The sequence below is a fragment of the Rhea americana genome, unplaced genomic scaffold (genome assembly GCF_003343005.1).
Source record: "Rhea americana isolate MKP2758 unplaced genomic scaffold, rheAme1 scaffold_104, whole genome shotgun sequence".
Classification (NCBI taxonomy): domain Eukaryota; kingdom Metazoa; phylum Chordata; class Aves; order Rheiformes; family Rheidae; genus Rhea; species Rhea americana.
The window spans coordinates 256,237-277,858 of record NW_028185084.1 but is presented as its reverse complement, the minus strand read 5'-3'; the positions used below and the strand labels follow the sequence as shown (position 1 = coordinate 277,858).

The 21,622-nt window shown below is 58.7% G+C and overlaps 1 protein-coding gene across 2 annotated transcripts in view; it reads right to left on the bottom strand.

Moving 5' to 3' along the window:
* TRIM8 (tripartite motif containing 8) overlaps positions 1-21,622 on the bottom strand; it is a 35,217-nt gene continuing 13,595 nt past the window's right edge. For both annotated transcript variants that reach the window (XM_085307544.1, XM_085307536.1), the window contains exons 3-7: positions 4,183-4,278; positions 3,139-3,372; positions 2,228-2,259; positions 1,568-1,683; positions 1-1,101 (exon numbers count right to left, since the gene is read on the bottom strand). In XM_085307544.1, the coding sequence (XP_085163670.1) occupies positions 494-1,101; positions 1,568-1,683; positions 2,228-2,259; positions 3,139-3,372; positions 4,183-4,278 (1,086 nt within the window). In that variant the 3' untranslated portion in view covers positions 1-493. The remainder of the gene's footprint in view (positions 1,102-1,567; positions 1,684-2,227; positions 2,260-3,138; positions 3,373-4,182; positions 4,279-21,622) is intronic.

The following is a 21,622-nucleotide window of genomic DNA, read 5'->3' as shown; positions in this document are numbered from 1 at the left end:
TTTTCTTTTTAAGGAGGGAAAGAGCGGGGTGGTGGGTGGAGGGAGAGAAGGGAAAAAAATGAACCAAACCCCCAAAAAATGAACTCAGAGAAACCGAAAGAGCAAAGGAGCCATTGGCCCTTCTGCTGTTTTCCAAAGCCAGCGAGTAGGAAGTACAAGCGTGACACACAGACCCAGACGCCCGACTGAAATCCTTCTCGATTTCTTCTCRGTAATTTCTCCCTCGTCTTTTCCCAGCGAGGGGCAGGAAGGACTTTCCAAAATTAAATTAAAGAGTTAAAAGGGAAAAAAAAGTGTATTATTTTGAAAGGAATGGGGGGAAAAAATAAAAGGAAAAAAAGAGATGAGAGATCAACCCTCCCCAAAATCCTGGAGGGGCCTGAGGTGGGAAGGAAATTGGGTTTGATTAAAAAAAAAAAAAAAAAAGCCCAAACAAACCAGACTTTTCTCTCCGACCGTGCCGTTAACCAGGACTCTCCGGAGGGTTTCACGGTTAACTGGTGACGTAGTGTTTAGCGGACGGTTGGCCGTAGACCCTATAGAAATCCTGCCGCCCGTGCTGCTGGGAGGCGTCAATCCATTCCCTCACGGCAAGTCCCGGGAGCGACTGGGGGACGGCGGGCGCAGGCGGGAGCGGGTGCGAATACTCCTGCGAGGAGACTGTCCAGGGGAAGTGGCCCGACCTGGGGTAGGGCTGGTGCCCGCCGTGGTTGGACACCGAGGAACAGTAACAGTTGTCCACTGAGCAGACGAGGATTTTGCGCCCGCCGTACTGCGAGAGCACGGACTGCTGAGATGACGTGGTGTTGGGATAGTGAGATGGGTTGAACACGGAGCCCGAGTGCACCGGCTGCGGGCCGCTGGGAAGTCCAACTATGTGCTGCGTGGAGCTGCAAGGCACCATGGCTTGTGCGGACTGCCCCTCGCCAGCCGAAGCGCCCTGGCTCATGTACTGGCTCGCCACAGTCCCGGACGATGGCTCTAGGAAGCTGCCCTCGGGGAAGGCGGTGGAGTGCTTGCGCTTCTCCGCTCCGGAGCTGCTGACCGCGCAGGGGTACATGGGGATGCTCTGCAGGAACGGGACCGGCGTGCTCAGAGGACCTGCGGAAGGGCAACAGAAGYGCGTCCGCGTGAGATATGTGCCCCGACGGCCCTTCCCCGGGGCGCTGCCAAAGCCGGCCCCGAGCGCGACGGCTCTGCGGCGGCGCGCGGCACGGCTCTGCCCGGGGGGGACCCAAAAACGGCACCGAAGCCGGCACCGAGACCCGCGCTCCGGCGCTGCCGTGACCCAGCCGGGCCTGCGGGCAGCAGAGACGGGTCGGGGGCCGCCTCCCCGCGGGGACCCCCGGCGCTGGGGGCGCTCCCAGGCGGGGGCTGCGGGCGGGGGACCCCATCGGTACGCCGGGCTCCTCCTGCTGAGGGCCAGCCCCGCCGCCGTACCGCCCCCCAGCACGGCACGGCACGGCACGGCACGGCCCCGGTGCATGCCCCGAGCCCTACCACCCCACGGTGGGGGGCGAGGGGGCCGCTGGCAGAGGCAGGGCACGAGGCCACGCGCGTCACCCACCTTCCAGCAGCTTCCTGAGCTGCTTCTCCTTTTTGGCGATCTCGTTCAGGAAGAGCTTGGAGTTGAGGTGGCCAATTTTGGGTGGGGGCAGGCTGCCACCCGTACAGTTCTGGGTCCTGTTGGGGAGCAGGGGCAGAGAGGAGACGGGTGAGGGACAGCACGCACTGGGGCGAGGGTCACGCTGCGCCGGGCCGCTCCCGCTTCGGCTCCTTCGCCCGCACCCTCCCGGGGCCCGGACGCCTGCCGAAGGCCCTCCGGACGGAGGCAGTGCCGGCGCCCGCGCGGACCGGCTCGCGTCCGCTCGCTGTCGCCTTTCCCAGCAGCTCAGGACGGGACGGCGGCTCCGGGCGGCTCGGCTGTGAACGCCCCCCCCCCCGGCAGCCCCGGCCCCCGGCACCCTCTGCAAGCCCCCGTATCACCACCCCAGCTCCCTGCACGCGCCCGGAGGCTGTTTTATAGCAAAGCTGAATGTTTGCTCTAGGTCTAAGGGAGAACTTGATTCGAAGCCGCTCGGAGAGCACTGCTTATCCTCCCTGGACGAAGAGGGAAACCGAGGCACGGAGCAAGCCTCTCCCGGCCCTGCTCCTCACGCGTACGTCAYGCCGCTGCCCCCCGCCAGAGCCCCCTTCCCCTCCGAACACGCCTGCCCGCCGCGCTTACCTGTCCATTAGGATTTTCACAGACTTGGTGTTCTAGGAGGGGAAGGAGAAGCCCTGGTCAGTAAGGCGAGTCCTTGCACCAGCGTCTCCCATCCATCCCCCGTCCCGTCCCCGGGACAGGTGCCAACCCGGTGGCCACCCCCAGAATGCGTCACCCCCCCCCAGCAGCCCCAGTCCCCCCCAACACTCCCTGCCTTGGCCCTCCTGCGGATGCTCTGGGTCACAACCCCCTGCAATCCCACAGGGTCTCACTCCCCCTCCCCGGGCCACCGAGGCACCTGGTTCCCCAGAAAAGCCCCTTTGCTAAGGCCCCAGGAGGGCTCTGTCATCCCCACAGCCCAGAGCAGGGCTCTTTTTAGGAGGGATGTGAGGAGGGGATTAGGCCTGGAGGGGATCAGGAAAGGGCAGAGCTCGTCCAGCCCCTCCTGCAGTCAGAGACGGTGCATCTCCTTCACTTTGGGAGAGCCTGCTGCCCTCCTCGCCTCAGAGAGCAAAGGGTCCCCTCGCCCTGGTCTGGGCACCGGCTCCAGGCTTTGTGGCTAGGACAGCCTTGAGTCTGGCAGGGCTCATGGGGGGTCCAAGCCCCACAAGCTCCCCTCCCCCCCAGCAGTGACTGGGCCAGACCCATTTCTAGCTGCAGCACGTCTTTGTCCACTCCCTCCTTGCACTGATTCCCAYTGGGCTTGAGGAGGCCAGCACTGAATGTCCCCTCCTCACCTTCCTGCCACCGCTGAGCTCTCTGCAGAAAGCAGCTAATCTGTGTTACACCACTGCTCTGGCTGCTGGAGCCAGTGGTGCTGGAGCCTCAGCCTGCCCGGTGCTGTGCCCCATCCCTCCCTGAACTTCGGCACGGCCAAACCCTCTGTGTCCCCAGCTCCCCTTCTCATTCCCAGCAGGGACAGCTCTTCTCACCTTCATGAAGTTGATGTCCTCGGTTTTGTCGAACATGACCTGGACGGAGCTGAGGAGCTTCTTGGCCTCCTGCATGCGCTCGTTGAGGTGGAGGACCTGGGCTGCGTTTTCATTGCAGAACTTGGCCTGGGCCTTGTCCAGGATCTCCATGGTTTTCCGCAAGTCCTCATCCAAGATCTGGTGCATCTTCTCATACTGCAGACGCACCTCGTCCTTCAGCTGGCTCACCTTCTCCTGGTGGCACAGGAGCACGGTTAGCCTCCTCTGCATCCCTCCAACCTTCTCTGCAATGTCCCAGGACACCTGGCTTCCTTACCCCAGTGGGGCAGGTGTGGCTCAAGAGCTGCACTCACATCTGTGTTCTGCAGAGATGCTCACACAGAGCAAACCCCACAGCCAGCTAACACATAGGACTCCTGCATGGTGGGAAACCCATCGGAGCTAGTGTGGAGGCTCTGCTGATCCAGCAGATCCCCTGGATCGACGGTGTGGGGGCTAGGGRGAGGGGATCCTCCCAAGGTCTAAAGCCAAGCAACTTCCCGCACCACCAAGGGTGGTGGTGGTGGTGGGGGGGGGTATGCGCAGGCCGGCTGGCACAGCTGCACTCTGCATCCTGCTGTGCTCCCCCGAGGAAACTCTGCCTGTCCCCAACCCTGAGCCCTCCAAACCCCAAGCTGGGGACATATCATGCTCCCCAGCCCTCCCCCCCAACTCCTGGAGAGGCTGAGGGACGTCAAGGACCAAGAGCAGATCTCATTTTAAATGTGTCCCAGCGAAGCACCCACCTTCCAGAAACCCCCAGAGGGTTTCAGCAGCTCCCCACCACATCCCTGTTTTGTGATCTCCCACCTCTAGACTCTTTTTGGCCTCACTACTCACCCCAAGACCCATGAAGCTATGGGGCTGCTCCAAATATGTCCCCCTGAAAGGGCTGATCAGCAGGTCACTGCTACCCCCACCCCACCCCCAGCAGGAGCCAGGCCCCACAGTGCCAGAGTGACGGTCCCCAGGATCAGCCACAGCATGGCCAAAAGCATCAGGCACCTCGACCAGCCTCTTGTCCGATTCCAGCTTGTAGAGCTGCTCTTCGATGTCTTGCTCCCGCTCCTCCAGGCGGTCCTGCTGCTTCATCAGCATCTTCTGCAGGGACGAGAGAGGGGAGAGCCGTCCGTGCCTGCACCACACGCACTGGGAGGCTTCGGTGCTGCTGGCACCGGCTCTGCCCGTGCTCCAGGGGAGAAACAACCTGGGTCTCCAAGCCAGGATGCCCCTGCTAAGCTGAAAGGCTGCCCGTGGCTGGGATCAGTCCCAGCACAACTGGTTGCAATGGAAAACGCGCTCTTTCAACGGCCTTGCACAGGGTTGTGTGTGCTGGGCCTCTCTACGAGCTGAAGGCCTCGCGTTTAGGGCACCCCAAAGAGCACTCCTCGCCGTACCCTGTGCCACCAGCAGCACCCAGCGTGGGGCAGCACCCCCATGGCCAAGCAGGGCCCCCCCGGCGCAGCCAAGCCCTCGGGTCCTGTGCCACAGCCCGCTCACGGCAGCTTGGCCGGAGCCGCGCTCGGGGGACCCCACGGGAGGGGACAGAGCAGCTCATCCCAGCCCCACTGCTGGCAGGAGGGGCCGGGCTTTCCGAAACACCCCTGGAAACCAACTTCGAKTTCTTTTTAAAGCAGAGCTCTCCTCCTGGGAAGAGCAGCCCGCCCGTTTGCCGGCGGGAGCAAGCCAGGAAGCGCAGGCTGGTGCCCCCCCACCCCCGCCGCCCCCTTCCCAAGGCGCTGAAACCCCCCAACCCGGCTACAAGCGTCTGAGCTGGCTGCTGCCCGGCTCGGCACCCGTGCCCGGCTCGGCACCCGTGCCCGGCTCTCCGGCTCGGCACGCACAGGGCCCCGGGCACCGGCTCGACAGCCCGCCGGGAGGAGGCTCCGCAGACGTTTGCCCTTAATTCGCCCGGCGGTAAAATCCCCGGCTTGGGTTGGGGGGCGGGTGAAGGCGCYGGGAGGGAGGGGAAGGGGCTTCGGCCCGGCCGCGAAGCGCGGCGGCGGGAGCGACGCCCGCCGGCGGGGGCGAGACGGAGAGCAACCGGCAGCGAGGCCGAGCTGCGAGGGGGATTAGTGCTATTGCGAAMCGCCGCCGGGGATTTATAATCAAGTAATTAATTCCTGGCCGAGGCGGGAGGGGGAGGGCGGCAGGAGCGCTGCCGGGATTAACTGCGTTGCAGGGAATGGCTGTCACCTCCGACTCGATGCAGGAGCAGGAATTTGAAGCCTCCTCCCACCTCTCGGTTTCCTTAAGGTCTCCGGCACCTCCAGCCTCCGACATCAGCCGGGTGCGGGAAAGCAGCCGGGAGGTCGGCGTCCGAGGGCTGGGGAGAGCTGCCCCCCGGCTGGCGCCCTGCGCAGCGGGTCCGCGGGCCGCCGGAGGCGCCCGGCCGAGAAGAGGGAGGAGGAGCGGAAACACCCGGGCGCCCCGGCGCGTTTGGGTGGCTGGGTGTAGGTGGGCACCTCAGGCCTCCCCGCAGATGCGGCCAGGGGCTGCGTCCCTGCTCAGCACCTGCTGGCTTTCCTGCAGTTGGAAAGCTCTCCTTAAAGGTCTTCCTTGCGGCTCTCTGTGGCTCCTCGCCGCTGCGGGTTCCTGGAAATCCTCGGGCCGCCTGGAGCGCTGGGCACGCAGGTGAGCAGAAGCCACCCCGAGAGCTTGCTCTCGCCATGCACGAGCACAGCTCCAGTCCCAGCAAGGGACAAGGAGGGAGCCCGGACGTTTCGGGGAAAGCAGTGAGCAGCGCTGAAGATAGGCGGCGGGGCACTGGAGCCCACCGTGGCGAGGCCACGTGGCACATCATGGCCCACCAAAGGCTGGGCCACAAGGACACACTGAAGCACCGGCCAGCCGGCAGCTCCCAGCGCAAGAGCCATCTCCAGGAGTCTGCTGGTCYCAGGAGGACTCTCCCTCTGGAGGCCCAGTGGCTGGTTATTGCAAGCGGTTGGGCTTGGCCAGGCCCCAGGAGACCTCTTCGTCCTCCCAGGCGTTYCCCAACCCTCCCTGCCCATCTCTGGCCTCATCCGGGCCACGGAAAGGTTGAGGCTGGTGGTGGGATTGACCCGAGCCCAGTCCGCTGAACAGCCAAYAACTAATAAGTGTGCCGAAGGCTGGCCGAGCCCGGGAGCCGGCCACATCTCACAGCACGCACCGAACTTCTCCCTCGCCAAGCTGGAGAGCCCCAAAAAACATAGCGAGCCTTCGCCCCAAGCCCTTCTCTACGCCTCCCTCCCCGCCGTCTCCRCCGCGCGCGGCCAGACCCACCCCGCATCAGTCTGCCGGCGCCGCGGGGACGCCCGTGCGGGGGGAACCACCGGTTCGCACCACTCGCACCTTCGGYACCCGACCGCAGCGCCGCTGCTGCGAGCGAGCGAGCCACGGCGTTGACCCGGCAGCCCTGCACTCGTGGGCACCTTCGCCCGCCTTTCCGCCGCGCCGCAGCTGCCGCGGCCGAGTTGCCAACTTTTGTAACTTTTAACAAACCTCACAGTATTCCACATGCTTGTAAGGCTCCAACTGCTGGAACCATATGATTACATGAAATTATAAATATATACATAACTTTATTTTTTATATGTATGCATAAACTTAATTTAATAGACCCTCACAGCTGGGAAAAGTGGCTGAAATATACAACCCAAAGGCTTAGAAATCTGAGAGAAGAGAGGACAAAGTATTTTTTTCTTTTTAATTTCATATTTGAGTCACTCTCTTGATTTTAGGGTGATTTGAAAACCATACGCAGCTGAGATTGCAGTGGGATGGGAGGGTTTTTCACCCAGAGCAACTGAAGCCTTAACAAGACACACGGGTATAAACTACCCCTTCTGGCACCGAGGAGAGAAATTTCATTGTCTCTATAGCACAGATTGAATTCCTTAGGTATTTTGAAAAGGAGATATATCCCTTTCCTTTCCATCCCCTCCCAAATCTGGTATTTCTGAAGTCATGAACTCCTCCTCCTCCTCCAGGATCAGAATTTCTCAGGGTAATTTCTCATATTTCATGCATGACCTTGATGCTGGGCTAACTGGAGCTCTCGGCATGCATATTCCTCTTACTCMAGTCCTTAGACTCTAAGCAAGTCCATGATCTTAGTTCGCCTTCTGAGACGTGCGGAGGTGCTATGCGTTTGCAGAACGGCCACTGAAAATATTCTGCATGAAGGACCRGGAGCAAAACCACAGCAGGTGCAAGCACAGGAGGGTGTCAGAAACCCTCCAGCTGCAGGTTTTGGAGGAGGAAGGTAGTGCAAAGCATGTACAGGAGGCAATGACCGTGACGTTCGTATGCAAGCTAAACACACACGAGGAGGGGCCTCAGCTCCTGCAAGGATTAGGCCCCTCCAGCCCCAAATCTGTTGTTATCTCCCACCACAGTCGTCAGAGCGGTAAATGGACTCCCTGAGCACGGAGGGATATTATATGCCAAAGCCAGCAGAGAGTTGATGTGAATTAATCTGACAAATTAATTAATAAATTAATCTGTGGCTGGGGTAAGTGGATGCTCCATCTAGCTCCGACAGGCCCCAGCGAGACGGTGCTACTTGCCGGACACCAGCTTATTCCGCTGGAATTAGATGTAATCTCCTCCTTCTCTCAAGGGGAAAAGAAAAAAAAGGCAAGCTGCAACCTAGGAGGAGGTTAGACAGGCACCACTCTGCAAGCACGCAACGGGCATTAACCCCAAGGAGGCCACAGGCCTGCTGAAGGTAAAAGGAGAAATTAACTGAGATTATCCTTTGCTCAATTATCCGTAGGTCGAGCGGGATGAATTCCCGGGGGCACTTACTGGGAGCCAGGGCTGGTTTGGGGTACTGCAAGCACCCATAATCACATAAGAGGAGTGAAATGCTATTTGGAGGAACGTCTCTGCAGAAAGCATCGCAAAATCTCATTCCGGCGAGGACGTGCGCGATGGGTCCTGGCGGGACCGCGCACGGAGGAACGGCTTGCTGACTTGCTCGCCAAGTCGAAAGGTGCCTGTCAGATCAAAGCCCAGCCGCGGAGGATGCCCGAGCAGGAAGGATGGGCTGTGCTTGTGGAGCAAATCATTTGCCATAATTATCTGCCCGGAAGAAACCGCCACCGGAGAGGAAGCTTGGTGCTCCCTCAAAAGCAACCCGCTTTCCGACGGGCAATGCCAGTGCTGGGGTTAAAGCTAAGCCCTGACGGACCCATGGTGGAGTTGGGGCACCCTCTCCCYACTGCAGGCACCTAATAGGGTGACAGCACCGAGACTGTGACTCTGGAACGGGAAGAGCCCTGGGACCTTGATGTTAAATTTCACGGCAACCTGAGCTGGAGAAACTCCAGCCACATGTTTACGTCAGCTGGGGGGGGGGGGATGTCTGGCGGGGGACAGGACTGGCATTATAGACCAGAACATCTGTAAGATTAAACGCCTGAAGTCACAAGACAGAGAGATGACAGTAAGGAGTTTAATAGCTTGGAAGACCCGGGGCGCTCGGGCTCCTCGTCTGAGAGCCATTATGTTACTCCAGCACCACAAGCCTCAGTCCTGCGACTCGCACCGGTCCCCGCTCTCCTGGCCCGCAATTACCCGGCTGCAAAAGGGGACACTGGGGCAGGGGACAGTGCTCAGACCCACCTGAGACCTCGCAGGCGGACCACAGCCGGAGAAACCTGCAGGCAAGGCATCTCCCTGGCTTGTTTTGTGCTGGGCTCACCGCTGTCCTCTCCTGAAGGACAGCGCTAATAAGTCCGCAGCCGGCGCTGAGCACCCGCTGACTGCGGATTATACCCCTGTCTGGTCTGCAGCCCTCTCAGGCTCAACAGCAAGAGCCTAGCGCTCCCCTTCCCTGCCTCAAAACCCTGAATGACGCCTGGCCCAGGCCAACGTGACCTTGGAGATGCCACCGGCGCAGCAGGAGCAAGTCAYGGCTTGGTCCAGCCATGCTGGGCAGCAAAACCCCGTGACAGGGTTTCAAAGGAGAGCCGAAAGCCGGGAGCCCTGCGGGTGCCTCCCGCGCTCCCRGGGGACGGCCAGCGGCCAGGGGGAGGAGGAAACGTCCCGTGCCTCTGGGGCTACGCAGACCGTCTCCCGGATAACCCACCACAGCAGGAAGATCTTGCCAGCAGGAAAGCTGGTGGCAAAACCCCAGTCTGCAGGGGCGTTCGGTGCTCCGCAAACCTCRCCTAAGCTGCGGTTTCTCCCGCAGCAGCTCTTCCCTGGAGGCGCTAAGCTTCGTGCCAGCCCCAGCTCGACTCCAGCCGGGATTAGGAAGGAGCCTGGTGGTTTCTTGTGCTTTGTGCCAGCCAGATAGGTGCCCCAAGCCCTGTGGAGCAGCTTTGGTTTGAACCAAGAGTGGGAGCGGTGAAAACCTGGAGGAGCTAAGAGCTGTGATGTTGGCGRGGAAAGTGAGGCCTACGTGGATTCTCTGACGTCTGATAAAGGTTGTTCTCTCCTCAGGGCCATCCTCTCAGCAAGAGCGATAACCGAGTCTCTGCACACCAGCTTTCAGGATGCTGCTTCACACCCTCCATCAAACTGGGCAGCAATTAGCCAGGGCTTCAGACATTATTACAGGTGGGCAGATGGACAAACAGCATGATTGCACAGCCCTCGTTCCCTTAAGAAAGCAGGATGAAAAAATTTCGACTAGACAGCGTGCGTGCTATGCTACCGTGTGCCGCACCTCCCTCCTCGCTCACGCCTGCCCCATCACTCAGGCAAGTCCCCATTTCTGTCCTGGTCTGCAAAGAGAGGATCACCACACCGTTCCTGTACTGCATGGTATCATGCAACCAAATTCACTGGGATTTTAATAAATAATTTTAAGACACCCCAAATTTGGACTGAGGGGGTTGCTGGGGGTGGAAGGGAGCAGAAATCCAGACTGCTCAACACAGTCCCTTTAAATCCAACTGGATCGCTGGCCGAGGGCAGGAGAGCTTGGATCTCCACCTCCCTCCTTCCTTCTCCTTTGCACTCGCTCTTTCCCCTCGCAGCCAAATCACAGCCGCCGAGTGAATAAGGACATTGTTTGCAACAACCGGAAAGACAGAACTGAGGGAGCAGCACAGAGCGTGAGGGGGAGGAAGGGCGAGGAGGAGGAAGGTGCAACTGGAGCAAAGAAGCCATGAAGGGCAGATGCCTCTCTTGGGAATGGCTCCAGACACCTGCAGCTGAGCCCAGGGACGAGGATCAAGGACCCTTATTGAGAGACGAGCGTCCTGACACAGAGCTTTCTTGGGGAAAGAGGTTGTTGGCTCCCCTTGTGAAGCAGCTCAGAGCTGGAAATGGGATCGAAGTCACTGCGACTGAATTTTAATGCACAAAAACCACGGACCGAGGAGGCAAGTGCAAACTTTCACCTCCCCTTGCCTCCCACTTGCAAACTTCCTGCTTTTCAGCCCTGCTCTACAATAAACTAGCCGATTTTCTGAGAAAAACCTACGCTACRAGCTATTCTGATCCCTTCTGAGAGCACCCCCCACCTGCAAACAACAGGCGACGCTTTGCAAAATGCTCCGTCACTTCTTGCCACGGTTCGGCTGACTCGGGGRCAGAGCACGTGAGCTGCCCCCCCCCATCCCCCAAATACAAGCAATTGCTCAAACGTGGAAGGTTTTGACATTTTGCATTGCAATTGCACCTGGCTGCAGTCACAGGGGAGTTTTGAAAGGGGCAGGCTGCAAACTGTAGCATGGGAGTTTGGCCCCAGTGTGAACCGTCCTGAAAAAAAGCAAGAGGAGCTGCTGGGACAAGGAGCCTTTAAGGCCTTGATTTCGGCGTCGGTAAGGGATGCCGGGGCTCAGCATCCCCTTGGACGGCCTGGGGGAGCTCTGCAGCCTCGCGGCAGGGCCAACGCCATCGTCCCTGCAGGCCCCGCGCACCCGCGGGCGAGCAGCGAACCGGGCACCGACMCCTTCTGGCCCGTCCATCCTCCGCCCGCTGCAGACAGGGCGCCCGGTCCYGAGCCGGGGAGAACCAGCACTTTAAACCTCCCTGTAGCCCCCGTGCTGCTTGCAGGAGGCCGATCGGTTTACAGAGACAGGAAGGAAATGTTTTCTGCTCGAGGTTTCATCTTGCACAAATTTACAGTAACCACCGGGCAGGAGGGGAGGTCTGAGGCCCGAGCACGCCAGCTTCGCCCTCCCCGGCCAGCCGGGAGCACGCACGCGGGCTCTTCGCTTTTTCACGGCGCTCTCTGCACACGAGCAGGCGGTCTCATCCCCCGCGGGGGACGGGAGCAGCTGCTCGTGCGAGGGATGGGGGGCGGCAGCCACCCAGTGCGCGGCCATCAAGGAGACCCCCACCCTCGCCAGGTGCCCCAAATGCCGCGAGAGCTGGTGTTTCACGGACAAGGGCTGGAGGTTGAACGGCCGGCGCTGGCTGACCCAGGATGCCTTTTGCAAGAGTGACTCTCCACCCACTTCTCATGCCAGGGCAGATGGAGAAACTTCCCACCCGCCCCATCGCCCTGCGAAACACTGCCCGGTCTGGCCCAAGCAGCTGACATCTCCGAGCTTTCCCTAGCAAGCAGGAAGGAGCAATCGTGAGGTTAAGCCCCATGCCCCAACTCCAGCGTCTACCCCAGTATGGGGCACCACTACAGCTTGGCTGGCACACAGCGGCCAGACGCCTCTTCCGAGTCATGACTCACGTCTGCCCGGAGGTATTTAGGTCAGCCCTTGTCCCCGGAGCACCCGCGGGGCGGGCGGCGAGAGCGGAGCGAGCCACGCTCTTCTGCGTGCATCTAACGCGTCGCCAGCGCTGCCGAAACCRTGTCCCAGCGCGCAGCTCCCGTCGCTTCCCAGCCCCCCGCCAGCCACTGCGTGAGCCCAGCAGGAGATGGTGCCCGAGCCGAAGCTGAACATCTGGTTGCCTGGGGTGGCCTGGCTATTTCCAGCTGTTCCCAAACCGCCGTGGGGCAGCACGCACTTCGCAACGGCGCGCACAGCAGCGTCTGCTCTCCGGGGCCGGCTGCGGCAGACGGGGGAAGAGCGGGGCGGCGGTGGGGGGGTCGCTGCATCCACTGCTCGTCTCTGCTTTTTTAACGGCGGGGCCTCAGGGCCACGGTGTCGCCGCCGTGCAAGGGGCCCCTTCTGCCTTCCGCTTCCCAGCATCGCCCCCACGCCCTTCCCCGGGGACCGGCCTCCCCCGGGTCCTGCATCCGGCCGGCAGCTACGCCCGGAAAGGAAACGATAGGCGGTAGCAATGCCCTCCCTGCTCCTGCCAGCCAGGCCGGTCCTAGGAAGACCCTCAACACCAGCCTGTGCAAGGGCAAAGGCGAGGGCGAGGGGATCGGTCCTCCTCGGGGGGAGCTGCTCCGTGGCTCAGCTCGGGGCGGGAGTGGTGGTGGGCTCCGACTTGCGCCGGCGTCCGCACGGTGGAGGCAAGTCCCTGGAGCGGGGAGAGCGCAGAGCCGGCTCTGGAAGGGGAACAGCACCCACACGGAGGGGTCAGGGCTCTTGAATGCGGCGCCCGCTCGTTTGGCGGTCTGGAAGACCCAAGTCCCACGTGGCAAGAGCAGCACAAGCAGCTGGGGAGACCTGATCGGAAAGCAACCGTCTCCCTTCCCCAGCAGGTCCGGCCGCGCGGCCAAGAGGGACAGCGCCATGCAGAGCCACACGGCCCAGGTCGCGCAGTGTATTCGGCTCCCCAGTACAGCTCGGCTCAGAGCGAGCTCCCCCAGCCGCCGGGCGTCAGACTGGTGGTCTCAGCTGCCTCCTCGCTGAGCCTTCAAACCAGCAGATCCTGCACTGCAGCTCGCGCTAAGGGACTGCGGCAATCCCGGCAGCCAAGGACTGCTTTTCCCCTTGTTTACACCGAGCAGAGAGGAAGAACTTGTTAGCAAAGGGAAAATAAAGAGCATTGTGTTGCGTGGGGCCAGCAGTGGGATTTCGGGAGTCCAGGAAATCAGGATCTATTCTCTGTCTGAAAGTGACCTTCAGAACAACCTTGAGGAAGTTAATTCACCTCTCTGGGCCTCTGTTTCCCCTCCTGCTCTTTGCCTGTTGTTGAGCTGCTACGGGCTTTATTGCGGGGATTATTTGTGGCGATACATTTTATATGGCCCATAGCCCAAACGGGAACATGAGGCCATGCCTCAGATGGAGTTTGCCGGAGAAGGAACGGGTTATGTGTGACGCAGGTGATATCTTCATTTGTTTCAGCAGCGAACGGTTTTGCAAATCAACCTACCAGAAATCAATTTACATTCAGCCCGGCAGGATTTCAACCCAGAGCACAAGGCAGCCACTCTGCCCAGGAGCGCTGCCCCAGAGGAAAGGGAAGAGCTCAGATCCGGTAGTGGGCACGGCTCATGTCGGAGAGAGCACGAACCCACCAAGTGCCGGGGAATGATGAACCATGCTTCCTCCTCCAGCCTCCATCAGCGCTCACGGAAATTGGCCCTTGCCCGTCCAACAAGAGTCAGTAAATCCCAGCTGCTCACAACAAAGACGCCTTCTCCCACCAGGGCAGTGGGGAAGATGTGACCCACATTTACCGGCGAAGGCTGCGTCCTCCTGCCCGTAATCCCCCTGCAATCCCGCCCTCCCTGCTATCCCGCCCGTAATGACGTCCCCAGCTGCCAACACCCAAAAAGGACATCCTGCGTCAGGCCCCGGGACAGCGCTCGCTCACCCTGGTGACCAGCCAGAGCCACTGTGGGACCTAACGGGAGCTTTGGGGGAAGGCGGTCAAGGGCTCTCACAGCAGCTTTCGGGCCCCAATTTTAAGTAGGGCTCTGGACACAGCCCCTGGACAGGTCCAGGAGGGCAGAACCATGGGGCCAAATRGCCTGCCTGATATGGGGTGATGTTGCATGCTGTGATCCCCCCCAAAACAGAGGTGCCCAGCATAGGCAGTGTTTGACTAATGAAAGACTCCCACAGTCCCATCCCTCACTGCTGACTCCCTCCTCGATGCCTCAGCAAGGTGGTACCAGCCCCRGCATTAAGCCAGGCCCTTAGCCCCACGGATGTTGGGACAAGCCCAGCTCCACCACTGACTCACAGCTCCCGCTCCATCACCTTTAGACCCCAATTTTCTCACAAAATGACACCCAGGAAGGATGTTTTCCCTCAGCAGCATCCCTTCAGCAGCCTGCAGGACCCAGGCACACGGAAAATCCTGTCCAGCCCTCCCCCAAGCACACCCAAGGCTGGGGGAACAGCAGATGCTTTTGGGCGTTGCATGCRCAAGACCCGGAGACCAGTTTCAAGAGCCCCTGGCCTCGCTCCCGGCTCTCCCACTCCCACCAGTGCACGAGGCCCACAGCCAAGGCCTGTCGCATGGCTGCATGAAGCATTTCCTCACTGCGCRGGGCTCACGCGTCCGCTGCCGTGCTTCCTGCACCTGGGCCCCGTCCCCTCCCAAACTGCAAACCCGCCTTCCCCTTGTCCTTGCAGATGTGGAAATATGCAAAACCACATTGCTCTGCTGTCCCTGCTCAGGACCTGCACAAACCTCACCCCTGCTTGGTGGCCCTGGGACAAAGCAGCTGGAGCAAGCTGGGTGCACAGAGATCACGGTCTGGACRGGGGGATGGAGGGAACGAGGCGAATTGGCCCGACAGGGCTGTGGTTACAAGCCTGACCAGGCCCTCAGGCAGAGCGGAGCTCAAGAAACCCTGTTTTCCCCTTCTGCTATGCAGGGAGCGCGAGGAGATCCCCACCCAGGCCTGGGTGCGGACTCCAGCCAGCAGCCGTTCCCAGCCCGCAGGACTCCCGGCCAGATTTCAGGAGGGAGGACAGATCAGGCTGCATTCGCCTGGGAGCAGAGAGAGCCAGAAAGAGTCACAGGGCTTGGCTTTGTGTTTATGAAGGACAAGGTCTGTGTCTTCTCTGCCACCAGGGATGCAAGGGAGGAGTCCTTTTCCCTCTATTTTGGTTTTAGGGAAAAAACATCCTGGTTTGGGACTGTCCTCTGCTTATAAATCAGCACCAGGATTCACCCTGCTGCTGAGCTGTTTGCCTGACACAGGTCTCCTACTCCAAGCTAGGCGAAATCCAGCACCAAACGTCCCCCAAGCAGCTGGGTCACCTACCTGGGGACAGGGCCAGGAGATCATGGGACCTCAGCTTGGCGTCCAGAGCACTGGCACCTCATCAGCGCCACAACAGGGAAGGCACAGGGCTTTGCGACATCCTAGAAAGTTTCAGGAGTCAGATCTGAACCTAACTACTCTGAGCAACTGTTTCCAGCCACTTGAGGCCTTGGACAGACATCAACACGTGGGGCACACCTGGCCCTTGCTGACAAACATTGTCATTGAATCCTTGTGTCTCCTCGCTGCCATTCCAGAAAATAAAAGCTGGGCCCTGCAGCAACGCTGCCTGCCTCAAAAAGCCCCGGCTAAGGTGCTCCAGAGTGGAGGGATCTTGCAGTCATAGGGGGAGAGAAATGACGTTGCTCCTCAAATCTCCGGAAGGTGACATAGGAAGGTGCCCAACTTGCCTTGTTGTCCCAGGCAAATCAGTTCCTCATGGTGGGCCCCAGTTTCCCAGCTTGGAGAAGGGCAGCACTGACCAGTGTGAGGAGCAGGGAAGGAACAGGATTAACCAGGTTTCACAGTGTGCTCTCTGAGTGTGAGAAATCATGCAAGAAGTCCTGACCTTTTTGCTTGCAGTGCACTCTGTGCTTGTGCTTTCTTGTAAGCTTCAACCAACTTACACTTAAGCTACTGTGGCCTCAAACTCCTTTTTTTTTTTTTTTTTTTTTTTCTGCCTCCAGTTTCATGGACCTGCCCCTTCTCAACCATGGACCCAAATAAGAAATTAACCCAGTAAAACAAGTAGTCTATTTTGAGCTGGATCATCTCCCTGAACTGGCTCTCACAAGCAATCTGCTGACTCGAAGAAGGCTGGGCAGTGGCAAAAATAGGTAGCTGTTCAGCATTTTAACTCAGTTTGCTGAATCACAAAATCCTCTTCTCATACAAGCCCCCTTCCACACTGCTCTGACATACCAGCTATGAGTTATTCCTTCCAGAACCCCCCACAAAAAACAAGCAAACTTTGGCAGCACCCCCAGTCCTGCCTTGGTCTGCTCCTGTCCCAGTCTTTTCTAACTTTGTATCCCAAGATCTTCCAAATGTGCTGCGAGTTCAAGGTCCTGGCCAGTAGTCCCCTGTCTGTGGCTGGCGGGATGCCTTGCCTTCAAAAGCAGTCATCCTGGAAAGACCCACTCTCATCACTTGGCAGCAAATCTACCCCCATCTGCAGCCCCTGCAAAACTGAGACACCCTCTTCCAAATAAACATCTTGGATTCAAAATCCATCTGGCCCACGTGACCTCAGAGCTTTCTCCCTGCAGGGGTGAAACACAGCCAGCCCCTTCCACCGACCCTCAGCTGGCACCCTCCTCTGCCCAGAGACCTCTGCTTTGCACCAACCGTGGCTCAGCCCTGGCATGGGAAGACCTGAGCAGCAGCTCTGAACAACAGCTCCTTTAGCTTCCTACCCTGCTGCGAGGTTGGCAGGCAGGGCAGGCGGTCTATATTCGAGTAACAACCTTCTCTCTGGAGGGCGCCAGTCTGAGGACTCGGAGACGCAAGGAGGTTATTGAGGAAACCAAAGACAGCACCTACGAGCTGAGCATCTGCTGCGATACCCGCTTCACCCTCTTCCCCTGCTTCTCAAGCAYCCGAGCCATGAGACCATCAGAAAGTGCCAGGGCAACAACCTGCAGCCTCTCGCGTGGTGACCCGGAGCCGAGGAGTCCGGCTGCGCACACAGCACAAGCCCCTCGCCGGGCTCGGGGCAGCTCTAGAAAGGAAACTCTGCTTGGATTTAAAAGTGGTGATTTTTTTTCCTTCCCAACTGATCTAGTTAAACTTCCAACTGCTCAAGGCTATTTTAATTTGTACTGGTAAGTTAAATCAACACAAACAAGGGCAGAACAGGTTTGTATGCACCCCTATTACTGGCTTGCACCAACTGGAGCACAGCTAGATTTCTCTAGGCAGTTGTTTTTCTAATAAGGATAAGGGGGGGGAGCTATTTTTTGTGCACTTCCAACTGACAAATGGAGCCTGAAAGTGACTTGGGAGTCAAAGTCTTATGGAAAGTCAAGGTGACTTATGCACCTATAGGCTGGATTCAAAGAGCTTTGCAAAAAATGCAGATCAACTAACAAGATTTATAAAACCTGTTAGGGGCTTAGAGGCTGCTTAACTCTAAAAGGTGTCAATGAAAGTGCCTAACTTGCATAGAAAGGGCTAGGACTTACAAATGGTGCTATCTCAACCTTTTGGTTCCTTTAAGAAAAGGGGATTCAAGTTCTCTTGGAAACGAGGTTTTGACACATCAACATCTTTATTCAAAGCTTTGGCTGTTCCACCACTGATTTCTAAAGTGAAGGAAACAGAGTCCTGCTGCTGCATATAACCGTTGCAAACATTTACTCCAAAGCCGCAGCAGAATCTGCTGCTTCAGCTAACCAGCAACAGAAACCACCCAGAAGAACATGAGATGCAATTGCACTGGGCACTCAAACGGGGAAAAAAAAAAGAGAGAGTGAAAAGGGGAACTTTGCACTTCTACAGCTCCGCCAGCGCCAGGCTCTCCACGGCGTTTTACAGGCCCAAAGCAGCCCTTCAACACCTGCGCGCAGTAAAGCCCGCGTCCCGCGAGCCCGGTCGGGGCTCAGAACCGAACGGCAGACTGAGCCGCTCGTACAAGCTGGGGCACAACCCCGGCTGCCGGGCCGAGAGCTCTGCCGGGGAAGGTCTGTATTTTGACCTCGATGTGCGCCAAGGACCCCCCCCAACTGCCTCCGTACGCAAAATATCCTGGGTTTTCGCTTCCCCCCATTTTTTTGAGAGGTGGCTGTTCAGAATCTGAAAGCCTGGATTATAATCTTTATGAATCCCGTAGTTAGAACGTGCTGAACAGCAGCCCAGCAATACCAGATGTTCAAACAAAGCTGCCAACCGACAGCTGTCTGCAGCTTGCAGCGTGTTTTTACTTTAAAATGCAAAATGATACCAATCTATATTAAAAGAGATACATTCGGAGCCTTGCGATAGCAGCTGAAGCCGCGGATATTGCTCTTTCATGTAGGGTGTGGCGGCAGAAGGAAATATCTCAGAAACTACTGCTTAAACCGCCCTCCCGCTCCCCCCCCCCCAAATCCTGGCCCCTTTCCTAATAGGAAAGAGACTCACGTTACTGCTYGAGGGCCGTGAATGTACCAGTGCGTGTCCAAACAAGCCAGTAAAAAGAAAAATGCAGCATGAACAAACACCGTCTAACGAAGGATGCCAGAACGAATCTGGGCGCTGCAGAGGCTGCACCTGGCTTTAAGCAGCGCGAGGAGGATGAAGCTTTGTCAGCCAAATGCGATGGAGACGCAGAAGGGGATGAAGAGAGCCAGCTCCACTCCCACTCTCCCCACCTAGGGGTTGTGGCTACAAGGGGACGAGAGCAGCCTTGGGATGAAGGGTTCAATGACGCCTCATCTTCCTCATGGGCAATCGTTCCAACCCCATCCCAAATCAGAGGGAGCAACGTCAGAAGATCTACCTTGCTTCTGACCAGCAGAGCACTGGCAGTGAAAGCAGGTGATGGAGAGACATCTGCCGCTCCTTGGCACTCATGAGAGGCTGGACACCAACCTCCCTTTATAACCCTGGGGTCAATCTGCCCTCCTAGAGGGATTCAAGGCAGCTATGATGCTAGCTAACACGAGAAGCCCCAGCTCTGACAGCTCTTGACACTGCAACCCTCCAGCTGGAATGGGCCCAGCCATTCAGCATCCCATCTCGGGCTGTCCCATTTCCATCTAAAATACACGCAGACACATGTGCAGCATTGATCCCACGGGGGAAACCCTGCAGGGGCCTCATGTGAGGCTCAATCTCGGTATAGGTTCTGAGCATGCATCACATTGCATCTTTATTTTTTAGGCTAGCTGGGACCAGGCACAAGCTGTTGCATCCAGTGACCTTGATGGAGGCAGGATTTCTGCACTCAAGCAGCCAGGGAATGCAAGAGCCTGTGTTCAGGCTCGCTTCCTGTTCTTCCTCCCTCTTCCTTTCTTCCTTCCTCTTCATGGAAATGTAAGACTTTGCACCCATCAGACTTTGGAGATGGCAAGTCCTTAACTACACTGGCAGAGCACTTCTTGCTAGCAGGAATCAAGCAAACTGTGACTTAGTCAAACGTGATGTCCCATGTTCCCYGCCAGCCGCTCACAGCCGCGATCACAGGAAAGCTTTGGGATGGGTCCCAACACTGCCTCGCTGTGCTCTGCGCAGCAACAGCATGAATGAATCACAGCTCCCGAACGTGACGCCCAGCTCCCAGCAACGTACTCGGGATCAAAATATTTACGTTGCAAATGTGCAAGAAGAGGACAACACTCACTCCCCAGCCTGGTCAGATAAAAAGGCCAACCTGGTCTTGCATCAGGCAAGTGGGTGGTGGGAGGACAAGAAAGCCAAGGGCAGAGACCAAGCCGGTGTTTTGCAGCCAGGCTCTGCCAAGCAACGCTGAAGTCCTCGTCCATGGCAGCAAAGCCCCTACAGCCGTGAGCACAGAGACTACGAGTCCCACAGTACAACGCTCCTGCCGGCACTCAGCAGCCAGGCGGCACGCGAGGGAGCATGCTGGGACCTGTAGTTTCCAGCCAGCCACAAAACACCATCCGTCTATAAACACGTCTTAAATTAAATAGAWGCAAAGCCCCCATCTCTTGGCAAGACGCCAGTGGTGGCGTCTTGTTGGAAGGCATTTGGCCAACTCTCATGTGTTGCGTTAGCCCCTTTTTAAGAGCAGGCCAAGAGCCCACACCCTGCAAACCCCTTTGCAGCTGAGCTGTGCTCTGCCCTTGCTAAAGTAATGTGTCTGTACAGCCAGCAAGATCCTCCCAGAGCTCAGCTTCAGGCCTGGGTCCCAGGAGATGTAGGCTCTGTTCCTGCCCCAGTACCAACCCTCCTGTTTCTGCTTAGCGGCACCAGACCGCTCTGCCTCGGAGCAAGACCCAGGACCTTCTGCTGGCCCAGGTTTTGGGTAAACAGGGCTCAAGCCCATACTCCTGGAGGGGTAAATTAAAGACCCTCTGAAGCAATGGCTTTGCAGACAGCAGGAGGCAAGCCCAGCCCTGCACCGGGGGTGCTTTCAGACAGAAAGCCGAGCAGGTCAAACACCGCTGCGCTCCCACGCTCCCGGGGCAGGGGGTGACCATCTCCCCCGCGGCGCCGAGGCAGGGGCAGACGCCGCAGAGCCCCCGCGCTCTTCCCCCGCCGAAGCGCCCCGGCAGGACGGTGCCTTTTGCCAGGCGCACGGCGCAGCGCTCGGGGCGGCCGTCCTCGCCGCCGCCGGCCGGGCGAGGAGCTCAGCCCGCCCCGGCGGGGCGCGACGCCCCTTCCCCTCGCCTCCCCGCTCGCGCCCCTCGCGCCAGGAAATCGCGGCGCCCGGCTGGTGTCGGGAGGCATTGCTCCACACAAAGGCCAGGCTTCCTGGCGGCGAAGGGGTGGGCGCAGCGCGCAGGAAGGGGAAGAGGAGCCCGGGGCAAAGGCAACCAGCACCGCCAGCTCCCGGCGGGCGGGCGGGCGGGAGGGACAGCGGCGGGAGAACAGCACGGCCCCTTCTCCTTTAATCGCCCTTGCGCTTGGGAAAGAGAGGAAACATCCCCGCGCCTTTCGCACGAGCCCCGGGGACTGCGGGTGGCCCTGCACGGCAGAACTGTGGCAGAGGGTGTACCCCTCCACGGATCCGCAGGAAAAAAGAGACCCGAGTTTATTYTAATTTGCTCTTGAAAATAAATCAGTGCCACCCTCTCCACCTCGGCTGGACTGCGGCTGCTGGCGACGGTGGAGAGCCCCACCAGAGCACCCGGACACGCGCCTTTGCTCCACGCTCCGCACAGCTCCGGCGCCCAGCATGCACCTGGGAGAAAAGCTGCTTCCGTGAACRGCTCCAGCGCCAGCCTCCCCCCCAAAATGGGCACAGCCACCCCTCCATGTGCACCTTCTCCAGCAAAACCAGCAAAGAGAATTGGGCTAACTCCTCATACCCACAAGCAGTAACAGGGGAGGAAGATCTGGACCTGAAAGCCTTCTGACCGTATTTTAAGCCAGCAAATTGAGCAGCGCGCACCTCTCTGCGTGCGTTCACGGGGCTCCGCAGCAGTGTGATGAGGGCAAGGAAAGCTGGGCCCCTGASTCAGCACCCAACCGCTGCCGAGGTGCAGGATGCCAGCTGGAAGCTGGCGCCCGCAGCTGCACCCACGCAAAGGGGGTCCCCGATTTCGCCCTCCTGAACCCTGGCAGAGCGTCTCTCTCTTAACTGCTTTCCTGCTGGAGCAACAGCAAGTCGCCCTGAATCCTAGGAGTATTACCTGGCTAAACACTCATCACAGACAAATATACACTTGTAATGAATAAATATAGGTGAAAACAACATATTTAAGACAAAGTCAATAACAACCAGCAGCAGCTCTGACTTCCCAAATTCCCCTCTCCAATCCC